Source organism: Bufo gargarizans, chromosome 10, assembly GCF_014858855.1.
Source record: "Bufo gargarizans isolate SCDJY-AF-19 chromosome 10, ASM1485885v1, whole genome shotgun sequence".
In the NCBI taxonomy this organism is placed as follows: Eukaryota; Metazoa; Chordata; class Amphibia; order Anura; family Bufonidae; genus Bufo; species Bufo gargarizans.
The window spans coordinates 28363135-28383857 of record NC_058089.1 but is presented as its reverse complement, the minus strand read 5'-3'; the positions used below and the strand labels follow the sequence as shown (position 1 = coordinate 28383857).

Genomic DNA, 20723 nt, shown 5'->3' with positions numbered 1-20723 from the left:
AGTGAGGTGCACCTTGCCACAGATGGCGTTGCGCACTGCACACCTGATTTTGTCCCCCACTTGGTTGTGCAGGGAAGGGATGGCTCACCTGGAAAAGTAGTGGCGGCTGGGCACGACATACTGTGGGACAGCCACAGCCACAGCCTTTAAAATTTTCCATCTCCACCAGATGGAATGACAGCATTTCAAAGGCCAGTAATTTTGAAATGCTGGCATTCAGGGCCAGGGATCGTGGGTGGGTAGGGGGTACTTCATCTTCCACTCCAGTGTTTGGGAGATGGAGTGCTGAATGCTTTCGTGGGACATTGTGGAGATGCTTGGTGACCCGGATGGTGGTATTGCTGGAAGATCCTCTGTTTGCGGGGTGGCAGGTGGCACTGTCACTCCAGAGGTGAATGAAGAGGCCGAGACTGCAGCAGAAGAGGAAGCAGGAGGAGCCAGAGACCTTTCTTGGTTTTTGAGGTGTCTACTTCACTGCAGCTCAAGCTTTGCACTTAGATGCCTGGTCATGCAGGTTGTGCTCAGGTTCAGAACGTTTATGCCTCACTTTAGGCTCTGATTGCACAGCGTGCAAACCACTCGTGTCTTGTCGTCAGCACTTTGTCTGAAGAACTGCCATGCCAGGGAACTCCTTGAAGCTGGCTTTGGTGTGCTCGGTCCCTTGCTGCATTGGTCAGTAGCAGGTATACTGTCTAGGGGACAGCCGCTCCGCTTTTGCACCCTGCTCCCTCTTCTGCTGTGCTGGTGCCTCTTCCTCCAAACTATACAGGTCACTCGCATGACCTTGACTCCATGTGGGGTCAAGAACCTCATCGTCCTCCACATCATCTTCCACCCAGTCTTCACCCCTTCTCTCCTTGTCGGTCTGCACACTTTTGAAAGCTCCAGCTGGCAACTGTGTTTCAGCATCATCTGAGACGTGCTGCGATGGTCCTCCCAAGTATTCATCTTGAAACATAAGTGGTTAGGCATCTCTTCCAGTTCTGGTACCGGGCTAGGTGGACGGCCCTGGGAAACCCTGCTAACAGAGTCATCAAAAAGCAGAAAAGACTGCTGCATGACTTGGGGCTCAGACTGCTTTGCTGATTTGCAAGAGGGTGAGGAGAAAGACTGATGCACATCGGCTGCAGGTGCCAAATCTGTTCTTTCAGCAGGAGACTGGGTGGGAGACAATGTGAAGGAACTGGAGGCACTGTCAGCAACCCAATCTACTATCGCCTGTACTTGTTCTGACCTCACCATTCATAGAGCCACATTAGTCCTGACCAAATACCGCTGCAGGTTCTGTCGCCTACTCGCAGCTGAGGAAGGGGTTTCACTTGTGCGTGTAGCTGGCACAGATCGACCACGTACTCTCCCTGAAACAGGAGCTCCACCAGCGGCAACACAACCTGAGCCACATCCTTTATTTAACGTTCTACTCATATTTCTCAAATTTAGGATCGTTCCCTAAATGGGTGCTTTATTAATAGCAGAATAGAACAACAGTATCTAAAGTGTGTATCTGACATGAACAGATGACTAGGCCGCAATTTAATTTTTTTGCCCAAAATGGGTGTTTTTTATAATAACAGAATATGACACGTGCAGATGCAGCAAGGGCTGTAAAAATTTGTATTTTGCCAAACACAGAAAATTATAGCTGTATTTCTAGCTTAAATTGCACACTGACTAATCCTGCAAAGGCACCAGATGTTTGATATTGCCAAAAATTGTTGTTTTTTCAAAGCCAGAAAATTATTGAATTTTTTAAAACTTGTTTTTAACAATCATAAGTGCAGCAGGGGCTGCAATATTAAGTATTTTGCAAAAAAAAGTATGTTTTTTTACTAAGAATATGAAAGCTGTATATAACGCTTGAATTTCACACGTGCAGATGCAGCAAGGGCTGTAAAATTGTGTATTTTGCAAAAAAAAAGGGTGTTTTTAAAAACCCAGAAAATTATGGCTGTATTTCTAGCTTAAATTGCACACTGACTAATCCTGCCAAGGCACCAGATGTTTGATATTACCAGAAATGGTTGTTTTTTCAAAGCCCAAAAATTATTTAATTGTTTTAAAACTTGTTTTTAACAATCACAGATGCAGCAAGTGCTGCAATATTAAGCGTGAAGGATCTACTGGCACCTCTACTGGGTACCTCCGTTGATGGATGCTCCTAGTGCTTCCCGAGGGCTCCAAGCACTCTGCTCGACACCGTAACCACCACAGGAACAAGGAACAGGAACAGCTCTTACAAGAGCTAGGGGTTATAGCCAGGGGAGTATACAGTGTATAGTAATCCCCACACACATGAGACGAGGCTCTATGTTGATGGCCAAAACAGGAACTCACTTTATTGAAGATCAACTCAGTATATATACAGTTCAAGAATTCTAACAACATAAATCAATCAACCATGAACAACATGCAAACAGACATCTTCACCCCCTCCATAATGAATGAATAGGGAGAGAGGAGACACATGTGATGGGATTATCATAGGGTGATCTACTCATCTTGGAGTCGGCTGCTCCTAGAGTCAGCTATCTTAATCCTATCACTAACACAATCAGTGGGAGTCTCAGTGCAGAGTTAAACCCCTTTTTGTGTTGCTGAATTCACACCCTGCACCTTTAATCGGCAATAGGAAATATGTGTCATATAAATTCCACACATGAATCAGGGTTCATAGTTCCTTATAACCCCAAAAGGTCTGATGGGGTCTCCATAGTTCTGGGTCCATAGTCCGTAGGAAGGAGGCTAGGCCTCAGGACGGTTCAGTCCATCACATTAAGTATTTCGCAAAAAAAAGGGTGTTTTTTTTTACTAACAGAATATGAAAGCTGAATTTCACACGTGCAGATGCAGCAAGGGCTGTAAAATTGTGTATTTGCCAAAAAAGGGTGTTTTTAAAAACCCAGAAAATTATAGCTGTATTTCTAGCTTAAATTGCACACTGGCTAATCCTGCAAATGCACCAGATGTTTGCTATTGCCAAAAAATTGTGTTTTTTCAAAGCCAGAAAATTATTACATTTTTTAAAACTTGTTTTTATAATCACAGATGCAACAAGGGCTGCAATATTAAGTATTTTGCAAAAAAGGGTGTTTTTTTAAAACCATATTATTATTGCAGTATTTCAAGCTTGGATTTGAGTGTCACAAAAGCACAGGTGCACTGAGCTTGCATATAATGGCCGCCGCCGCCCACCTAACTAACAGATGGATAAAAGTAATTTTTCTCTGTCACTGGGCTCAGGGCAGGGTTAAAAAAATTGTGCACTGCACCCACACAACTAAATGTATGTAGATCGCTGAGTTCAATTGGAGTTCTGATAACAGATTCTGTCCTATTCTCTCCCTCACAGCAGCATCATCCTCTCCCTACACTAAGCACAGCAGAGTGACGTGCAGCTCTACGTGACTCGAGCTTAGAGGCTGGGTCACATGCTGCACTGGCCAACCACAGCCATGCCATTAGTAGACAGTTAAACGCTTGTTGATTGGCTGCCCTGCAGCCTTTCAAAAAGCACCAAAAAGCGCCAAACACTGAATCTGAAACTGAACGTTTACTGAAATGTTCGGGTTCGGGTCCTGGGTCCAAAAATAGTAAAGTTCAGTACGAACCCGAACTTTACAGTTCAGGTTCGCTCAACCCTAGTTATGGTTACTTTGTCCCGTCAACGGAGCTTCTATGCAATTCTGGCTTGGGCCCTGTATTTGGCTCTTGATTATTATCTCAAGCCCCATGCAAGGTCTTTTTGTTGTGTGTGTTTTTTTTTTTGTCTGTATTTGTTAGGGGCCGTTTTCTAAATTTGATTTATTAAAAGTTATGTTTTATATACGTTACTGCCCCCTTCCTCCCCCGTTTAATTTGAATTTCCAATCTGTGCAGTATTGTTGGAGAGGTACCAACGTACATCTCTCTCGGATAGGCGATCCTTTTTCATTTATTCATGATATAGTCTTAAAAGTACATATACTGTACATATCTGCAGATGCCTCTGTGGAGGATGGGTCAGCTCACAAATATTGGACCTTTAAGATCATTCTGTGACAAGGAAGTACAGTATGTGCACCCCAGGACAGGGTGTGTGTGGGGGGAGTTCATTGGATCAGGTTTGTTGGTACGCCCTCCCTGCTTGTGGCCCAAGCGCCCCCTCCCCCTATACAGCTCTCTTTGCTTCCAAAACCCGAGGAATGCACTTGGCAGCTGTAAGGTTCACCTGTAAGGACAGTCACAGATGGCTTTGGTCTGAGACTGTGTCATTTATGTGCTTTCACTGGTAGACAGCAGGCACAGAACCTCTTTTTGTTCCTCAGTAATTCTGCTGCAACTTTAGCCCATGCTCCAACAAAAACAGACTCCAGATTTACTAGGGAATACAGAGGCAGGGGAGGAAGTTTGGAAAGAAAAAAAATCTGTAAATCCTGTATACAGTAGCCAACTCCTCTGCAAGGTCCAGCCCTAGGTACTTGACCTCCAGTGCCTAGTGTCAAATACTGCCTTTTGGACACACTACAGTATCCCTCACAGCAGATGACACGGTTACTGCTGTTTAGGGGAAAGACTGTCTCCTTTTATGCTAAGGAACAGTAGAGGTACCAGAGGTTGTGCATAGTGATATGCCATGAGTTTTAAAAATGTGAATATCCCTTTAAGATTATCAAAAATGTATATAAGGATACTTACTGTCTTAGAATTCCTAATAATCAGAACGATTTTTGATAGACAAGTCTCAAACTCATTCAGATTGCATGACTTGATTTCTCCATGGACAGTAAATAAGGATACTGAACACAGCTGAAAGAAAACAATCGAATGTCAATAGACAAAAAATGACAAGTGACATGATTTGTTTGTATGTTAGTAATGAGAGGATCACAGTTTTCTTGCTTTATACTGCTTTTAGTACAGTCCCTCACATATTGGCATATATACACACACACACACATACACTACTCAAAAAAAAGTTAGGTATCTTTGGCTTTAGGGTGACATTTATGGAAAACATAAAAAGTTTGTGTTACATTGATATTATATAATGAAAGTAGGGCATTTAAGTAGAAACATGCAATGGTAATTTCCTCATCTCAAACGATTTATTTATTTGTTAGAGAACAGCAATTTGTGCAAAAAGTACTAAAACATTGAACAGTTGGACATGTGCATTCAAAAGTTTAGAGAAGGTCACATTAGTTCATCTGTAAAGGTTAAAGTGCATTTTAGGTTCATCCTGAAATTTTACCCACTAATGTTTTGTGAGTATTGTATATACAGTGATCCCTCAAGTTACAATGTCCTCAGGATGCAATATTTTCAATATGCAATAGTCTTTTCCAGGCCATCATAAGTTAGACTAGACTCAACATAGACTCAACATGCAATGCCTCAGACTCAGGTCCAACCAATCTACATGGCCATTTCACTGGTAAAACATATTTAGTTGTTGTCTAGTAGCTCCTCCTCAGTACTAAATGTTCTGTACAGCGCACTGTCTGTGCCAGGTTGAGCTGCTTCTTTGGACACCAGTTGAGCAGCGACTCAATTAAATTTTTTGGGTACATCTATGTACTATGCAAGACCCTGAGAAAGTTCCTGCCCTCACCACAGATTTACAGCTTCCAGCATCTATTATTGACAGATTTTCTTAATGTCTTGGTTATTTGCTTATTTTTCTTAAATCTTCCCTTTTTCTAGCGTTATGGACTCAAGTTACAATGGTTTCAACTTACAATGGTCATCCCGGAATCAATTAATATTGTAACTTGACGGACCACTGTATATATTTTGAAATATAGATAGTGACATGCATGGACGTAGATATAGCTATAGCAAAGGAAAATGCCTGAGGGCCACAAAGCAGGAGAAGGCTATAAGAACATAGCAAAATATTTTTAGGTTGCCACTTCCTCAGTTGGAAATGTAATCAAGAAAAGGTTAAGATCTGGAAAATGTTTAGAGACATGTGCTTGTAGGACTGCTAGAAAGGCGAATCAGAAACCCAACATCACTGCAAAAGACCTTCAGGAAGATTTAGCAGACTCTGGAGTGATATATTGTTCTACTGTTTAGCGACACCTGCACAAATATGACAAGATAAAAACACAGAAATATAGTGGCAAATCTGGGGGAGCTGCTCAACCCCATCTGGGGGAGCTGCACAAATATGACCTTCATGGAAGAGTCATCAGAAGAAAACCTCTCCTGCATCCCCACCGTAAAATTCTGTGTCAGAAGTTTGCAAAAGAACATCTAAACGAGCCTGATGCATTTTGGAAACAAGTCCTGTGGACCGATGAGGTTAAAATTCTTTTGCCTCAATGAGCAAAGGTATATTTGGAGGAAAAAAGGACACATAATTTTTGTGAAAAGAACACCTCTTCAACCATTAAGCATAGGGGTGGAACATTTATGCTGTGCTGAAGCCAATGGCACAGGAAACATTTCATGGGTAGTGGAAAGAACGGCTTCAATGAAATTCCAGAAAATTCTAAACGAAAATATAACACCAACTATAAAAAAGCTGAAGTAAAAAAGAGGATGGCTTTAAAAATGGATAATGATCCTAAACACATCTCAGAATCCACAATAGATGACCTTAAAAGGCAGAAGCTGTTTTACCATGGCCGCCTCAGTCCCATGATCTGAACATCATTGAAATTCTGTGGATAGACCTCAAAAGAGCAGTACATGCAACACAGCCCAGGAAGAATGGAAGAAGATCCCTCAAACAAGAATTAAAAAACTTTTGGCTGGCTACAAAAACAAGACTTTGTGTAACTCACCTGTAAAATCTGCTTCTCGCTTGATTCATTGGGGGACACAGACCATGGGTATAGCTGCTTGCTGCCACTAGGAGGTGACATTAGGCTGAAAACTGTTAGCTCCTCCCCCGCCAGCTATACCCCCTCCGGCCAGGAGAGAGCCCTCAGTTTGTGCAAAAAGCAGTAGGAGAAGCAGAAGGGTATAACAACATCAACAAACTCTACGGTCAACAGACCCAAACGGGGGGGTGTGCTGTGTCCCCCAATGAATCAAGCGAGAAACAGATTTTACAGGTAAGTTTCCCAAAATCTCATTTACTCGCTTATATCATTGGGGGACACAGACCATGGGATGTCCCAAAGCATTCTCTGGGGAGGGAACACAAAACAGAGTAAAGAAGGTAGAGAACCTTGTGACAGTCATCACACTGCGGCCTGCAAGACCAGGTGGCCCAGAGCGGCGTCCGCAGAAGCGAGAGTGTGAACCCTGTAAAACTTTGTAAAAGTGTGGCGGGAAGACCAGGTCACAGCTTTACACAACTGAGCCGCCGACACCTAGTAGAAGTGAGCCCAGGAGGATCCAAGTGCCCTGGTAGAGTGGGCCGTGATCCCTGGAGGGGGAGTCCTGTCCCGAACATGGTAACATTCCAAAATAGTGGAGCGAATCCACCTTGAGATCGTCACCTTCGAAGCTGCCAATCCCTTCCTAGAACCCTCCGGAAGGACGAACAAGGTGTCCGAGCGCCGAAAGGGGGCCACGGCAGAAAGGTAAATCCGCAGAGCCTGTTTCACATTTAAACAGTGTAACAACACCTTTCTCAGATGGGAGGGCCCAGGACAAAAGGACGGCAGGACAATGTCCTCATTGACGTGAAAAGCCGACACTACCTTGGGTAAAAAGGAAGGGACCGGACAGAGGACCACCTTGTCCTGATGAAAGACTAGGAATGGTTCACGGCATGACAGAGCTGCCAGCTCTGAAATTCTTTGTATGGATGTGATGGCCACTAGGAAGGCCACCTTCCAGGACAGCAGGCGGAGGGAAGCCTCCCGCAGGGGTAAGAAGAGAGAAGCTTGAAGAACCCCCAATACCAACTTGAGGTCCCACGGATGTAGCGGGGGACGGCAGGGTGTGTGCAACGCCCAGAAGGAAGGTCCCGCCAAAGATCGCTGATAGAAAATAGAAAGGACCGACACCTCGCCCTTCAAGAAACTGAGCGCCATGCCCAGTTCCAGTCCAGACTGAAGGAAGGCCAGACCGGCAGGGAGAAGGATCTGGAAGACAGGTCCCGCTCTTCACAGAACCAAAGGAAGGACTTCCAGGTTCTATAATAGATCCTGGAAGAGGTAGGTTTCCTGGCTCAAAGGAGCGTCTGAACCACCGCATCGGAAAAACCCCTCTGCTTTAAAAGGAAGGTTTCAAGAGCCACGCCGTCAAACGTACAGTATCTAAACTCGGGTGGAAGACGGGCCCTTGCGACAGAAGATCGGGTCCGAGAGGGAGCGGGTACGGAGCGTACCCTAGTAGGAGGACAAGATCCGAAAACCATGCTCGGCGCGGCCGGTCAGCAGGGTCTGAACGCCCTCTCACTTGATCCTGCGGAGAATCCGAGGCAGGAGGAAGAACGGCGGAAAGACATAGAGGAACGTGAACCCATCCCATGGTGCAACAAAAGCGTCCACCCTGCAAGCTGCGAGATTCCTTGCACGGGCCAAGTAGCACGGAAGCTTGTGATTGAGGAGGGAGGTCATCAGATCCATGTCCGGCCATCCCCAGCGACGACAGAGGGCGTTGAATACTTCCGGGTGGAGAGATCATTCCCCAGGGACTATCGTCGTCCGGCTCAGGAAGTCTGCCGTCCAATTGACAACGCCAGGAATGTGGACCGCCGACAGAGCCGAGCTGAGGATCCTTGCCGCTTCCGACATGACGGTCGAGCTGCGAGTCCCTCCCTGATGGTTGACATACGCCACAGCTGTGGCATTGTGGCATTGTCTGACTGGACCTGGACATGAAGGCCCCGCAGGAGGGGAGACCAATGGCGCAGTGAGAGGAAAAGTGCACGAAGCTCCAAGCTATTGATGGACAGTCTGGACTCCGACGGAGACCATACGCCCTGGACTGTCCGAGTGCCGAAGACCCCTCCCCAACCCTGAAGACTGGCATCGGTCGTAATGACCGTCCACCTGATCGGAAGGAAGGACCTCCCCACCTCCAGGTGATGAGTTGGGGAGAGCAACCAATGGAGGTCCGACCGAACCTGTTGAGGAAGGGAAAACCGACGATCCAAGAACTCCTGGGACTTGTCCCAGGCCAAGAGGATCGCTCGCTGAAAGGACCGGGTGTAAAATTGAGCGAATGGCACCGTCTAGAACGAGGCCACCATAAGACCCAACACCCGCATACAAGCCCGGATGGAATCAACCAGAGCACCGCACTGCGAAGGTCCTTCACCTTGTCTGCTGGAAGACGCACCTGGGCTGCCCCGGAGTCCAGAATCATACCGAGGAACCGAATCCGAGTGGACGGGACCAGGGAGGACTTTCGAAGGTTCACTATCAACCCAAAGCGGGCGAGAGCATCCAAGGTGATCTGCAGACTCTCCTCATACTCCTGGAACGACAACGCTTTGATGAGAATGTCGTCCAGGTACGGAAGCAAGGTGATGCCTCTGGAGCAAAGACGGCCCATAAACGGAGGGGAGCGCCTTGGTAAACACCCTCGGCGCAGTCGTCAGACCGAACGGCAGGGTGAATAACTGGTAGTGGTCTGAGTGGACCGCGAAGCGCAAAAAACGCTGGTGGGCGACTGCGATGGGGACGTGTAGGTAGGCGTCCTGGATAGCCACGAAAGTCAGCCATTTCCTTTGTGCCAAGGAAGCTATCACGGACTGAGGAGACTCCATGCAAAAATGGCTCACTCGAAGGTAACGGTTTACCATCTTGAGGTCCAACACCGGGCGGACCGCTCCCTTCTTCTCGGGCACAATAAAGAGGTTGGAGTAAAAACTTGAAAACGGCTCCCTCACCAGAACCGGGGAGATAACTCCCCTGACCAGCAGATCATTAACTGCCTGAAAGAAGGCCCCCGCCCGAGATGGCTCCCTGGGGGGACGGGACAGAAAAAAACGGTTTGGAGGCATGGATTTGAACTCCAATTTGTAGCCCGAAGTGAACATCTCGAGCGCCCAGGCGTCTGAGATGTGGGCCTGCCAAACCTCCTGAAAATGAAGGAGCCGACCCCCCACCCAGGAAGGTGGGGGCTCACCTTCATGCCAGGGATGGCTTGCCAGAGGAAGAGCGCTGAGGCTGCGCTCGGGAACGCCAGGCAGGCTGTGGCTTGAACTAAGGCTTCCACCTTTGTTCCTGGGTAGGCTGCCTCATGGTCAAGGGAGCTGTCGGGCGGGTGTCCGAGAAGTGTCGAAAGGACTGGCGTTGCGCAAAAGGACATGGTTGAGAAGAACGCTTGGGTTTGGGCTGTGTAAGATGGGTGCTTTTGCCACCCGTGGCCTCAGAAATGATTTCGTCAAGTTTGGGCCCAAAGAGATGAGAGCCAACGAAAGGAAGGGATAGAAGGGAATCGGCCTGTCAGGCCTTTAGCCAGAGTTCCCGCCGAACGGTGACGGCAAAGGCGGAAGACCGTGCGACCATATAGCCCGCGTCCAGAGCCGCCTTGCAAAAGGTACTTCCCCACCCGGAATATCTGGACTGCCAGAGCCTGGAGTTCTGTGCGGGAAAGCTCTGAGTCTAAGTCCTGATGTAAGTGCAGGACCCATTCAGAAACCGCCTTACCCATCAGCGCTGGAGCGAAAATGGGACGTGGGAGTGCTGAACCGATGGCTGAAAAGACCGACTTTGCAAGCAATTTAACCCCTCGGTCCACCGGGTCCTGCAGAAAGGAGCCGTCCGCAACCGGAATAGTGGTATTCTTGGCCAGGCGAGCCACTGACGGGTCGACCTTTGAAGGGGAAGACCACTTACTCACCCAATCCAGGGGGAACGGATAAAGAAGATCCAGCTGCTTGGGGATCAGGAAACGTGAACCTGGCTGTCCCCATGCTTTAGTGGTGAGAATGGAAAAGTCGTCGTGGACCGGGAAAGATTTTGGAGTCTGCTTGGTATGCAGGAAATAAACTCCCTGGTGACTGGAGGCCAGGTCCTCTTCTTGAAGTTGGAAGGTGTCCCGGATTGCCGAGACTAGACTGTCCACTAAGGCAGCCATCTGGGACGAGCGGTCTGGATCCAGATCCGTATCCGTATGCGAGTTCCACTTCGGACGAAGGGTCCCCAACTAACAAGGACGCTTTGGACAGCGAACTGGGGGGAGGAGGCAAAGGCGATGCATACGAGAAGGAGAGGCGTTCCTGCCTGGGACGCTTGCTGGGGTGTCTGCTCCTGGACGGTACGCCCTGAAAGAGAGCAGGTTGCGCAGGTGACGACGTCTCTACCAAGCGACCCATTAAGGAAAGGGTGGATTGGGAGATCTTGGATAGGTCATTCACCGCCCGGAACAGGGATTTGGCCCATTCCGGTTCCATACTTCCAGCAGAAGGGTGCACGTAACTTCACATTACATGAAGTGCAGGCATAATGGGTAGCCCTACCGAGGACCTGGGGCGTGGGATCCGCTGGGTCCGACATGACAGGAGTCAGGGAGACAGAGATGATACAGAGCAGGGGAGCAGCGCTGGTCCTACCTAAGTGGAGCAGAGTTAACCCTTGCTGGATGTGTCCCCAGGAGCAGGATGCAGCAGGTTGAGGTGATCTGCGGCGAGTTGGACAGTGTGGAGAGGAGGGCTTTACACAACTGAGCCGCCAGGAAGATGTCCCCTTAGGCTGGGAAACCGCATGCACGGCCCGGTACTTCCGGATAGAGAGCAGGCAGGAAGGGAATCGCCGAGGCCGTTAAGGAAAACCCCCGCAACCCTGTGACGGCGGTGCCGTGCAGACAGGTCCCCTCAAAGAGTAGAGAGTCCAGCCCCTTGGCCCTGATCTTGACACAGAGAACACAGACAGACATACTCACCTGCCTTCATCTGTGCTCTTCACCCTTCTAACATGGACCAGCATAGCCACCTCTTCAGTCCCTGGCACAAGTGACAGGGACCTTGTTGAAGGGCAGAAACAGGTGGCCCCATGGCTTGGGGGAGCAGGAAAAAAATAATCACAGTGAAAAAATAATTATTTCTCTGTGATATAATCGCAGTTGCAAGCCAGTGAGTGACTGTCGGGCCCACAGACTGTACTGTGTGCGCAGCATTCATACAGGGTGTCACAGACAATACCTTGCAGGCAACTGCAATATATATATATATTTTTATATATATATATATATACATATATATATATATATATATATATATATATTTATAAAATGAAAAAAAGCTGCCTGATGTACCAGCCCTAAAAAGGGCTTTTTGGGGTGCTGTCAGGACGCTGTCCTTACAGCAGATGAGTCTGTGGACACAGAACAATGCCCTAGCTAACGCTTTCCCTATTGAATCAGCAGCAGCAGCACTCTCCCTCCTCTCTCTGTGAATGCAGATTCTGACTGAATCTAAAATGGATGCTGTCCAGGAGGTGGGAGGGTCTGGGAGGGAGGGTCTGCTGCTAATTGGCTGGAATGTGTCTGCTGACTGGGAGGTACAAGGTCAAAGTTTGCTCAATGATGATGTATAGGGGGCGGACCAAACATCGCATATGTTCACCCGCTGCGGCGAACGCGAACAAGCCATGTTCGCCGTGAACTGTTCGACGGCGAATAGTTCGGGACATCACTAGTTACTGACAGTCCAGGCAGTGCAGTTGTGTGGACACAGCATGTACTATCTGTGTGTTATCTGCTCACTGAACTCTCACATCTTACACATATATATTTATGTATTTATGTAAAGTGTGACTGTTCGTTGTGCAAATAATACACACAATGGTACACACAGCAGAGTAAATGTGGGGGTGTCTGCCCTGGCTGGGACTTTGTAGCCATGTTCTCCTCTTTGCTGTGCACTGGACAGATCCATGCCAGTAACTCCAGACTACTACTGCTTCTGACTGGCATAGTCAAGGGACAATGTGATGAGGCACTGTGGCTGGCATAGTCAATGGGCAATATGATGAGGCACTGTGGCTGGCAATGTGATAAGGCATTGTCTTTTGTGTTGTGTCTGTACCATATCAACTGTATATCACCCATAAGATGTACACAGTAAAAATTGTATTTTGTATTTTTATGCTTCTAATAGTGACTACATACTATGATCCACTGCATCTTATATTCTGAAAAAATTGATCATTAGAAGGTTATGTGTACCTCTAAAAGGAGTAATTAAAATCTACAACTTGTCTTTCATAAGGGTACTTTGACCAAAAAAAAAAGCAATGAAAAAATAAAAAAAATAAATGGAAAAAAAAATTAGGTAACTAAGGCCCAAAACAGGCTGGTCACTAAGGGGTTAAAATGCAGCACTTTCCACTTAAAATATTATTATTTTTTATCTTAACCACTGTCTAGACGGATAGCCAGCCACCAGCTAGAGCACTCACTTAGTCCTGGTTTCGATATCTGGTAAGCCGCTACTGCTTTATATTTTTAAATGTCTCCACTTACTGGCGCTATAAATCCAAATGCACTTATGTAAGGTGTATATGGATGTTGTTTTATATTTGACTGCATGCTGCAGCTATACTATCTTTGTCTGTTGCAGTAAATTGTAGGACTGTTACCTGAGTGAGGATATAGCAACAGTCCCCATGAAAGTTGTAACCTCTCTGATCAAAAGTTGTGATATGTGATCCACCTTCTACTGCACAGGAGCCTTGACAAGGTTTACGAGTACATCTCCACATTCCCTTAAAGCAGGTGCTGTTACGGAGAAAAAACAGAGAAGAAACTTGAGTGCATTGATAATAAAGGGCCATTGCATTTCAGAGGAAAAAAAACATTATTTGTATAATGCATGTTATACAATTTCCAAATATACAGTACAGTTTTTATCAAATCCTTAAAGGGGTTGGCCACTTTCTGGTTATTGTTGACCAACATGTTTGTGAGATGATTTTATGGCACTTACTAATATAGCCTTTGTTGAAATTCTGCAGCATTTTCTATATTTCATATGCTATGCTCCCTTGTTTACAAAGTCTTTTGTGCTGTCCACACAGAGGTCCTGTCCATAAAATGGCTGCAGATGGAGGGTCATGTGATCAGATCACCTCCATGTGATGCCTACTCCATTCTAACACACTACACCTGCCATCTGCACTTGTTCTATTGGGAGTGAGATGGGCAAATTTTTAAAAAATTCGATTCGCCGGTTTGCCAACATTTTTGGGAAAAATTTTGTTAGATCCAACTATGTTCGCAGCGAATTATGTTATAAAAACGACTATTTCCTGGCTGCAGAGAGCCTTTATATTGGTGTAGAACACTGTGCCTTGCAGTAACACACATAGGGAGTCTGCTTTGGAAGTGAAATAATACTGTGAGTCCGTATGACATGCAGATGACAGGCGTTGCTCTTAGAATATAGAAATAAAAAGAGCCCCCCCCCCAATCATGTGCCAGTAAAAGTATTGTACATAAATAAAAAAAAAATGTTATACTTACATACTTACCTCCAAGTCAGCGATGTAATGCAGGCCTCTTCCAGCCTGTGTCCTGCGCTGTACTGCTCAGGCTGCGCGATGATGTCATTGCGCCGCCTGCACCGCCCTCTAATAGGTTTGGCTGCCCAGTACTCCAGCGGATCTTCAATGTGGGTTGGCAGGGTGCTGTCCAAGTATGCCACTACCTGCTGGTTCAGGTCCTGCTCCAGGTCTACCTGCTGCTGCTGGTGAGTAGTTTCTTCACTATGCGTGTGAAGAAAGCTACTCATCAGCGACTGTAGACTCAGGCTGCTGCTGATGGAGCTGATGCTGCTCCTGCCACCCCTACCCTCCCGAGCAGACATGGTGTGGAACGTGAGCACAGAGGACCTCCCCCAGTCAGACCTGCGAGAGGATGGACGATGGTGCAGATAGGCAGCGGCCAACTGACTACATAGAATGTCTCTGTAGAGTTCCGTTTGTCCTCCCTCTCAGTGGGTGTAAAAAAGGCCCCCATTCTGGACCGGTAGCGAGGGTCCAACAAGGTAGAGGGCCAGAAGTCATCCCTCTGCCAAATGGTGACAATTTGGCTGTCACTATGCAAGCAAGTAAGCATGTATCGGGCCATTTGTGCAAGTGACTCAGAGGGACTCCCTGCCTCCATCTCTACTGCATGCTGCCACAATGTGTCTGGGTCATCTGTCTCGTCTTCCTCATTGGCCTGTAGCTCCTCTGGCTTCTCCTGCTCCTCCTTTCCTGTCACCTGAGTAGACAAACCACCCATTTTGCTACACATTGCTTGTGCTCCAATGTCCTCCTCCACGCCGTGAGATTTAGGCGCCACGTCTCCAGTCCCCTGACCAGCCATTGTTACCACCATCTGTTCTAGGACATAAAGCAGTGGAATGACATTGTTCAGCCCATAGTCCTGGCGACTGACAAATAATGTGACATCCTCAAAGGGCCTGAGCAAACAGCAGTTGTCACGCAAAAGCTGCCACTGGCTGACATCAAAGTTACACAGGGGAGTACTCCTATCCGCTTGCATCATATAGTCCGTCCAACATATGGAGGGTGGAATTCCAATGGGTGGAAACGTTGCATATCATCCTATGTTGGGGGATGCCGTTCTGCCGCTGCAGCTCAAGAAGGGTGTGCTTTGGGGTGTACGAGTAGCTGAAGTGCATGCAAAGTTTCCTGACCATTTTTAGGATGTCTTGCAGATGGGTGGAAGACTTCAGGAACCGCTTGACAACTAGATTAAACAAGTGTGAAATGCAGGTTGCATGGCTCAGCCCTCCTTGACGCAGTGCTGGCACAATGTTCTTCCCATTGTCGGTCACCATGGTTCCGATTTTAAGTTGTTGGGGAGAAAGCCAGGATTAGATTTCTTGACGAAGGACACAGAGCAATTCCTCCCCTGTGTTACTCAGTTCGCACAGGAAAATGAGGTGCAGAACAGCGTGACACCGCCGTGCCCTGCATATGTATTATGCTAGAGGGGCACTATGACTTGTTCCTGCAATTGAGGCTGAGGACGTTGTGGAGGATGAGGCGGCAGAGAAGGACATTGTCGCAGGACCAACAGCGTGACAACCTGGAGGCGGAAGCGGATTGACCTGGCCAAGTTACTGGTGTGGCTGTGCAGAAACCACATTCACCCAGTGGGCCGTAAAGGACATGTAATGTCCCTGACGGTAGTTACAGCTCCACACGTCAGCGCTGCCGTGCACTTTGGCAGACACCCATAGGCTCAAGGACTAGTCTGCCTTCTGTTCTACATATTTGTGCAGTGATGTTACTGCCTTTTTCGCAAAGAAATGACAGCTTGGGACTCTCCACCTCAGCTTGGAGTCCACCACTTGGAAAGGGAGGGACTGCAGCACCAGCAACTTGGACAAGAGCACTTTCAGCTTCTGCGCCATTAAATGCGTGTACGCATACTGTTGTCTCTTGGCAATAGCTTTGGTGATTGATTGCTGATGGAGTGACTGACGAGAGGAGTAGGAGGAGCAGGAGCATCTGGACCAGCAGAATATGGGAATGACAGACAGCTACCTTCGGCTGAGATAGTGGAGCCTTGACTGACTGAAACCGGGTGCATGCTACTGGGTGATGTAGCGGTAGCTGCGGCAGGCTGAACCACCATATCGGAGCCAAGGTTCTTATAAGCCACTTTATGGTGATGCTGCATATGTTGATGCAGGGCTGTGGTGCCAACATTGGCACCCTGGCCACGCTTCACCTTCTGCCCACATATTCTACATATGGCCATGTTAACCTCCTCCGGCGGCTTAACCAAAAACTGCCACTTTGCTGAGTAGGTGATTTCCCCCCAAACAGTCCGCACTGACTGACTGCTACTGCCACTGCCTCCGTGAACCCCTGCACCATGAGTTTCCAGGCCGGTAGGCTGCTGCTAAGCAGGTGGTCTACCCCGAGCATGTTTGGCTCCTGACCTCCCACTGCTGCCACCCTGCTGACTCCCAGCAATGCTATCACCATGCTGGCTCAGCTGCTGCCTCACAGGCGAGCTGCCACCCTCTTCTCCTGATGATGATGAAGCCCCTTCTGCACACTGCTCCCAAGTGCGATCGGCTTCATCATCATCAAGTAGTGTCTGCACGTCACTGATGTTCACCTCAATGGTCTCTCGGTCGGGAGCCTGACCGTTCGCAACACAAGCTCCTGCACTACTCTCCTCATCACTACGTGCCCGCCTAGCGGAGGAAGCGGTGGATGTCTCCTCCAGATCTTAGCTTGGCAGCACCTGCTGATTGTGCTCTAGCAGATTGTCCTCGCTGTATATTGGAGCTGAGCCCACAGCATACAATACTTCTGTGGCTGAGGGAACAGCAAAGGACAGAGGAGGGTTGAGGACAGGTGAGGGCACAGGGCCTGCTCCTGGGCCATGCCAACTAAGGATTATGTCTGACGAACCCACCGACTGTTGGCTGGGGGTGTCTGATGTCACTTAGGATGAAGTGGATGATCGAGTTAACCAATCAAGAACCGCTGGGTTGCTAGTCAAGACATGACCGCTAGATCACACCGGGAGGTCAGGACTCTCGCTGGGACTCCTGCTGCCACGCCCCCTTACTCTGCTGCGACCTCTGCCTGCACCAAAAACATTTAGGCCTCTGCCAATCCTCTGTGCATGGCCTGGCACTTCTCTGTCTGACATACTTTTAGCTGAACTAAATAAATTAAAAGCAAATTAAAACACCCCTAAAAGCGATGAAAATATTGTTCTTTTTGTACTGAAATAGGCCACTAAACGCATTCACCACAAATAACAGCAACAGTCAAGTGCGTATATATTTTTCTTTTTGTACTGAAATAGGCCACTAAATGCATTCACCACAAATAACAGCAACAGTGAAGTGCATATATATATTTCTTTTTGTACTGAAATAGGCCACAAAACGCATTCACCGCAAATAACAGCAACAGTGAAGTGCGTATATATCTTTCTTTTTGTACTGAAATAGGCCACTAGACACTTTCAACACATATTACTGCAGAAGTGAAATGCGTATATATATTTTTTCTGTACTGAAATAGGCCACTAAAGGCTTTTCAACAGAGCACTTGCACCCCAAAGGAATGACAGAGCTGTATAATGGCTAATTGGATCCCCAAATAATCTTTCCCTGCACTTGTAATTCACTTTTCTAGCACTGTCCCTAGCGCCTTTTCAAGTCTCTCCCTGCACAAAGATGCTGTGAAATGATTCCTCTCAATGCTTTCCCTTCACTTGTAAATTGCTTTTCTAGCACTGTCCCTAGTGCCTTCTGATGTCTCTCCCTGCACTAAGATGCTGTGAAATGATTCCTCCCTATCCTTTCCCCGCACTTATAAATCGTTTTTTCTTTTTTTTTTTTCACAATACGGTTTTTCCAATTGCTGTCCCTAGCACCTTCTTACGTCTGTCCCTGCACTCAGAATGCTGGAAAATGTCTCAATCTCAGATGGCCGCCGTATTTATAGGGCTGTGACATCACAGGGCTAGCTGCTGATTGGCTGCATGCATGTCAGTCTGTGTGATCCCGCCTTCCTAGACTTCCTTTCTCCATGTCCTCACACGTGCAGCAGCCATTTTAGGAGAAATGCGATTCGTTACCATGAAGTGTGAGGAAATTAGCATTCATTGAATTCCACCTCGTCAGCTTCGATTCGCTCATCTCTAAATGGTAGTTTAGTGCAGGTGAAGTGTGTTTGAATGGAGGAGACAGCATATGGAGGTGATTTGCCTAGTCACATGACCTTCCATCAGCAACCATTTTATGGACAGGTCCTCTGTGTGGACAGCATAAAAGTCTTTGTGAACAAGGGGGCATGCTTTATGTTGCAGAATTTCAACAAAGGCTATATTAGTAAGTGCCATATAATCATCTCACAAACACATTAGTAAGCAATAACCAGAATATAGCCAACCTCTTTAAGGATTTGATTAAGATCATACTGCATTTTATTGCATTTTACTTATTTTGGGCAAAATTTTTTTTTTTCAATAGGTTTTTATTAACAAAATTTAGCCTATCTGTCACAAAGGGTTTTCATGTTGTGTAGTTCATCTAATAAACCTTATTTCTAAATTAATAAAAGGTCATAAACACTTATTTAAGCCACATTCTTATCAGTAAGATTAGGATTGAGCTACTGTATGATGCGTGTTTATCATGTCAAAGAACCAGGAAAAGGAGACGGAACACAGTAAAAACACAGAGCCTGCTTCAAGAGAATCTCAAGGCTGTACAGAGAAAGGGATTCAACAGTTATAATAACCAATTAAGGCTACTTTCACACCTGCGTTAGGTGCAGATCCGTCTGGTATCTTCACAGACGGATCCGCACCTATAATAAAAACGCTTGTATCCGTTCAGAACGGATCCGTTTGCATTATTCTTAAAAAAAAAAAGTCTAAGTCAAAACGGATCCGTCCTGACTTATATTGAAAGTCAATGGGGGAAGGATCTGTTTTCAACTGCACCCTATTGTGTCAGTAAAAACGGATCAGTCCCCATTGACTTACATTGTAAGTCAGGACGGATCCGTTTAGCTCCACATCGCCAGGCGAACAACAAAACGCTGCAAGCTGCGTTTTGGTGTCCGCATCCAGAGCGGAATGGAGGCGGAACAGAGCCAAACTGATGCATTCGGAATGGATCCTTATCCATTCAGAATGCATTGGGGCTGAACTGATCCGTTTCAAAACGCCAGTGTGAAAGTAGCCTAAAAAATAATTTTTGCTCAAAATGAGTACAATGCAATAATAAAGAAAATTGACCCAAAGGTGTACATAGCCATTAAATTAACCGAAAGATATCTAATATTAAAATAAGTGTCAGGGAAATTATTTTGCAGCACAGCTAGGCCTTACCAATAACTGGGGGTGCCTCACCATGGAAGCTCTTCTCACAGTTTGAGGAGCACTTCATGTGAGAGTCTAAAAAACTCCACAATCAAAATTGTAATAGGTAAGGCTCAGTGGCATAACTAGAAATGACTGGGCCCCACAGCAAATTTTTGAACGGGCCCCACCCCGGTAATTTCTTCATAACCTCCAACTCCTGTGCAACCCCCACTCCTGTGGCTAGTTAAGATCGCGCTCTCAGATGAGGCCTAGTAGCCGCTACATCCGTTTCCTATAGTGTCACTGTATATAATGCCATTGTATAATACTTTTGAGGGGGCTCTGACAATAAAATCATTTATGGGCCCCTTCTGAGTTTGGGACTCATAGCAGCTGCTACCCCTGCTTCTCCCATAGTTATACCCCTGGTTCGGGTATCCCTTCAGAGGCGTAACTTGAAGCTCATGGACCCCAAAACAAAATATATAACAGGGCCCTCCACCTATCATGTGACATTTATAATAATGGTGGCCATCTTATGTGGCGTAGAGGATTTAGCTCCCTCAGGACGGTGCAACTACTAGACCTGTAACATACGTGATGCCAGTGTGGGTGTTTCTCATGAGGTTCGATAAAGCAAAGACTGTTTTCAGCTTATTTACTGCTTGGTACCCGACACTAATGCTGAGGGACTATATCTCCAAAAATCTCTACATTAGGAAGTTAATGAACAGAGCCTCTTACATCTTGCCCTGATTTTGTAAGGCAAACAAAACCTGTGACATTGCAGAGCACTACTAGCTGGTGAGAGATGTGTGCCAGTGGGGAAAGGGGAACCACTGTGGGGAGACTCCATATCTACAGGAGTGCCATCAGTGTGTATCGTTTTGGGCCTCATAGAACCATGTAACATGCTTGAAGAGATTTGTTGCCCTTAGCAACCAATTACAGCACAGCTTTCAATTTTGAACAGCAGAATAAGGAATGAAAGCTGTGCTGCTATTGGCTTTTGGCTTATGCACGATGGGCACGCT

At 46.9% G+C, this 20723-nt stretch overlaps 1 protein-coding gene across 1 annotated transcript in view; it reads right to left on the bottom strand.

Annotated features, from left to right (window-relative positions):
- Nucleotides 1–20723, bottom strand: part of LOC122920024 (mucin-2-like) — a 354839-nt gene that overhangs the window by 264426 nt on the left and 69690 nt on the right. The window contains exons 9-10 of the mRNA XM_044269233.1: nucleotides 13473–13611; nucleotides 4675–4785 (exon numbers count right to left, since the gene is read on the bottom strand). Coding sequence (XP_044125168.1) covers nucleotides 4675–4785; nucleotides 13473–13611 — 250 coding nt within the window. The remainder of the gene's footprint in view (nucleotides 1–4674; nucleotides 4786–13472; nucleotides 13612–20723) is intronic.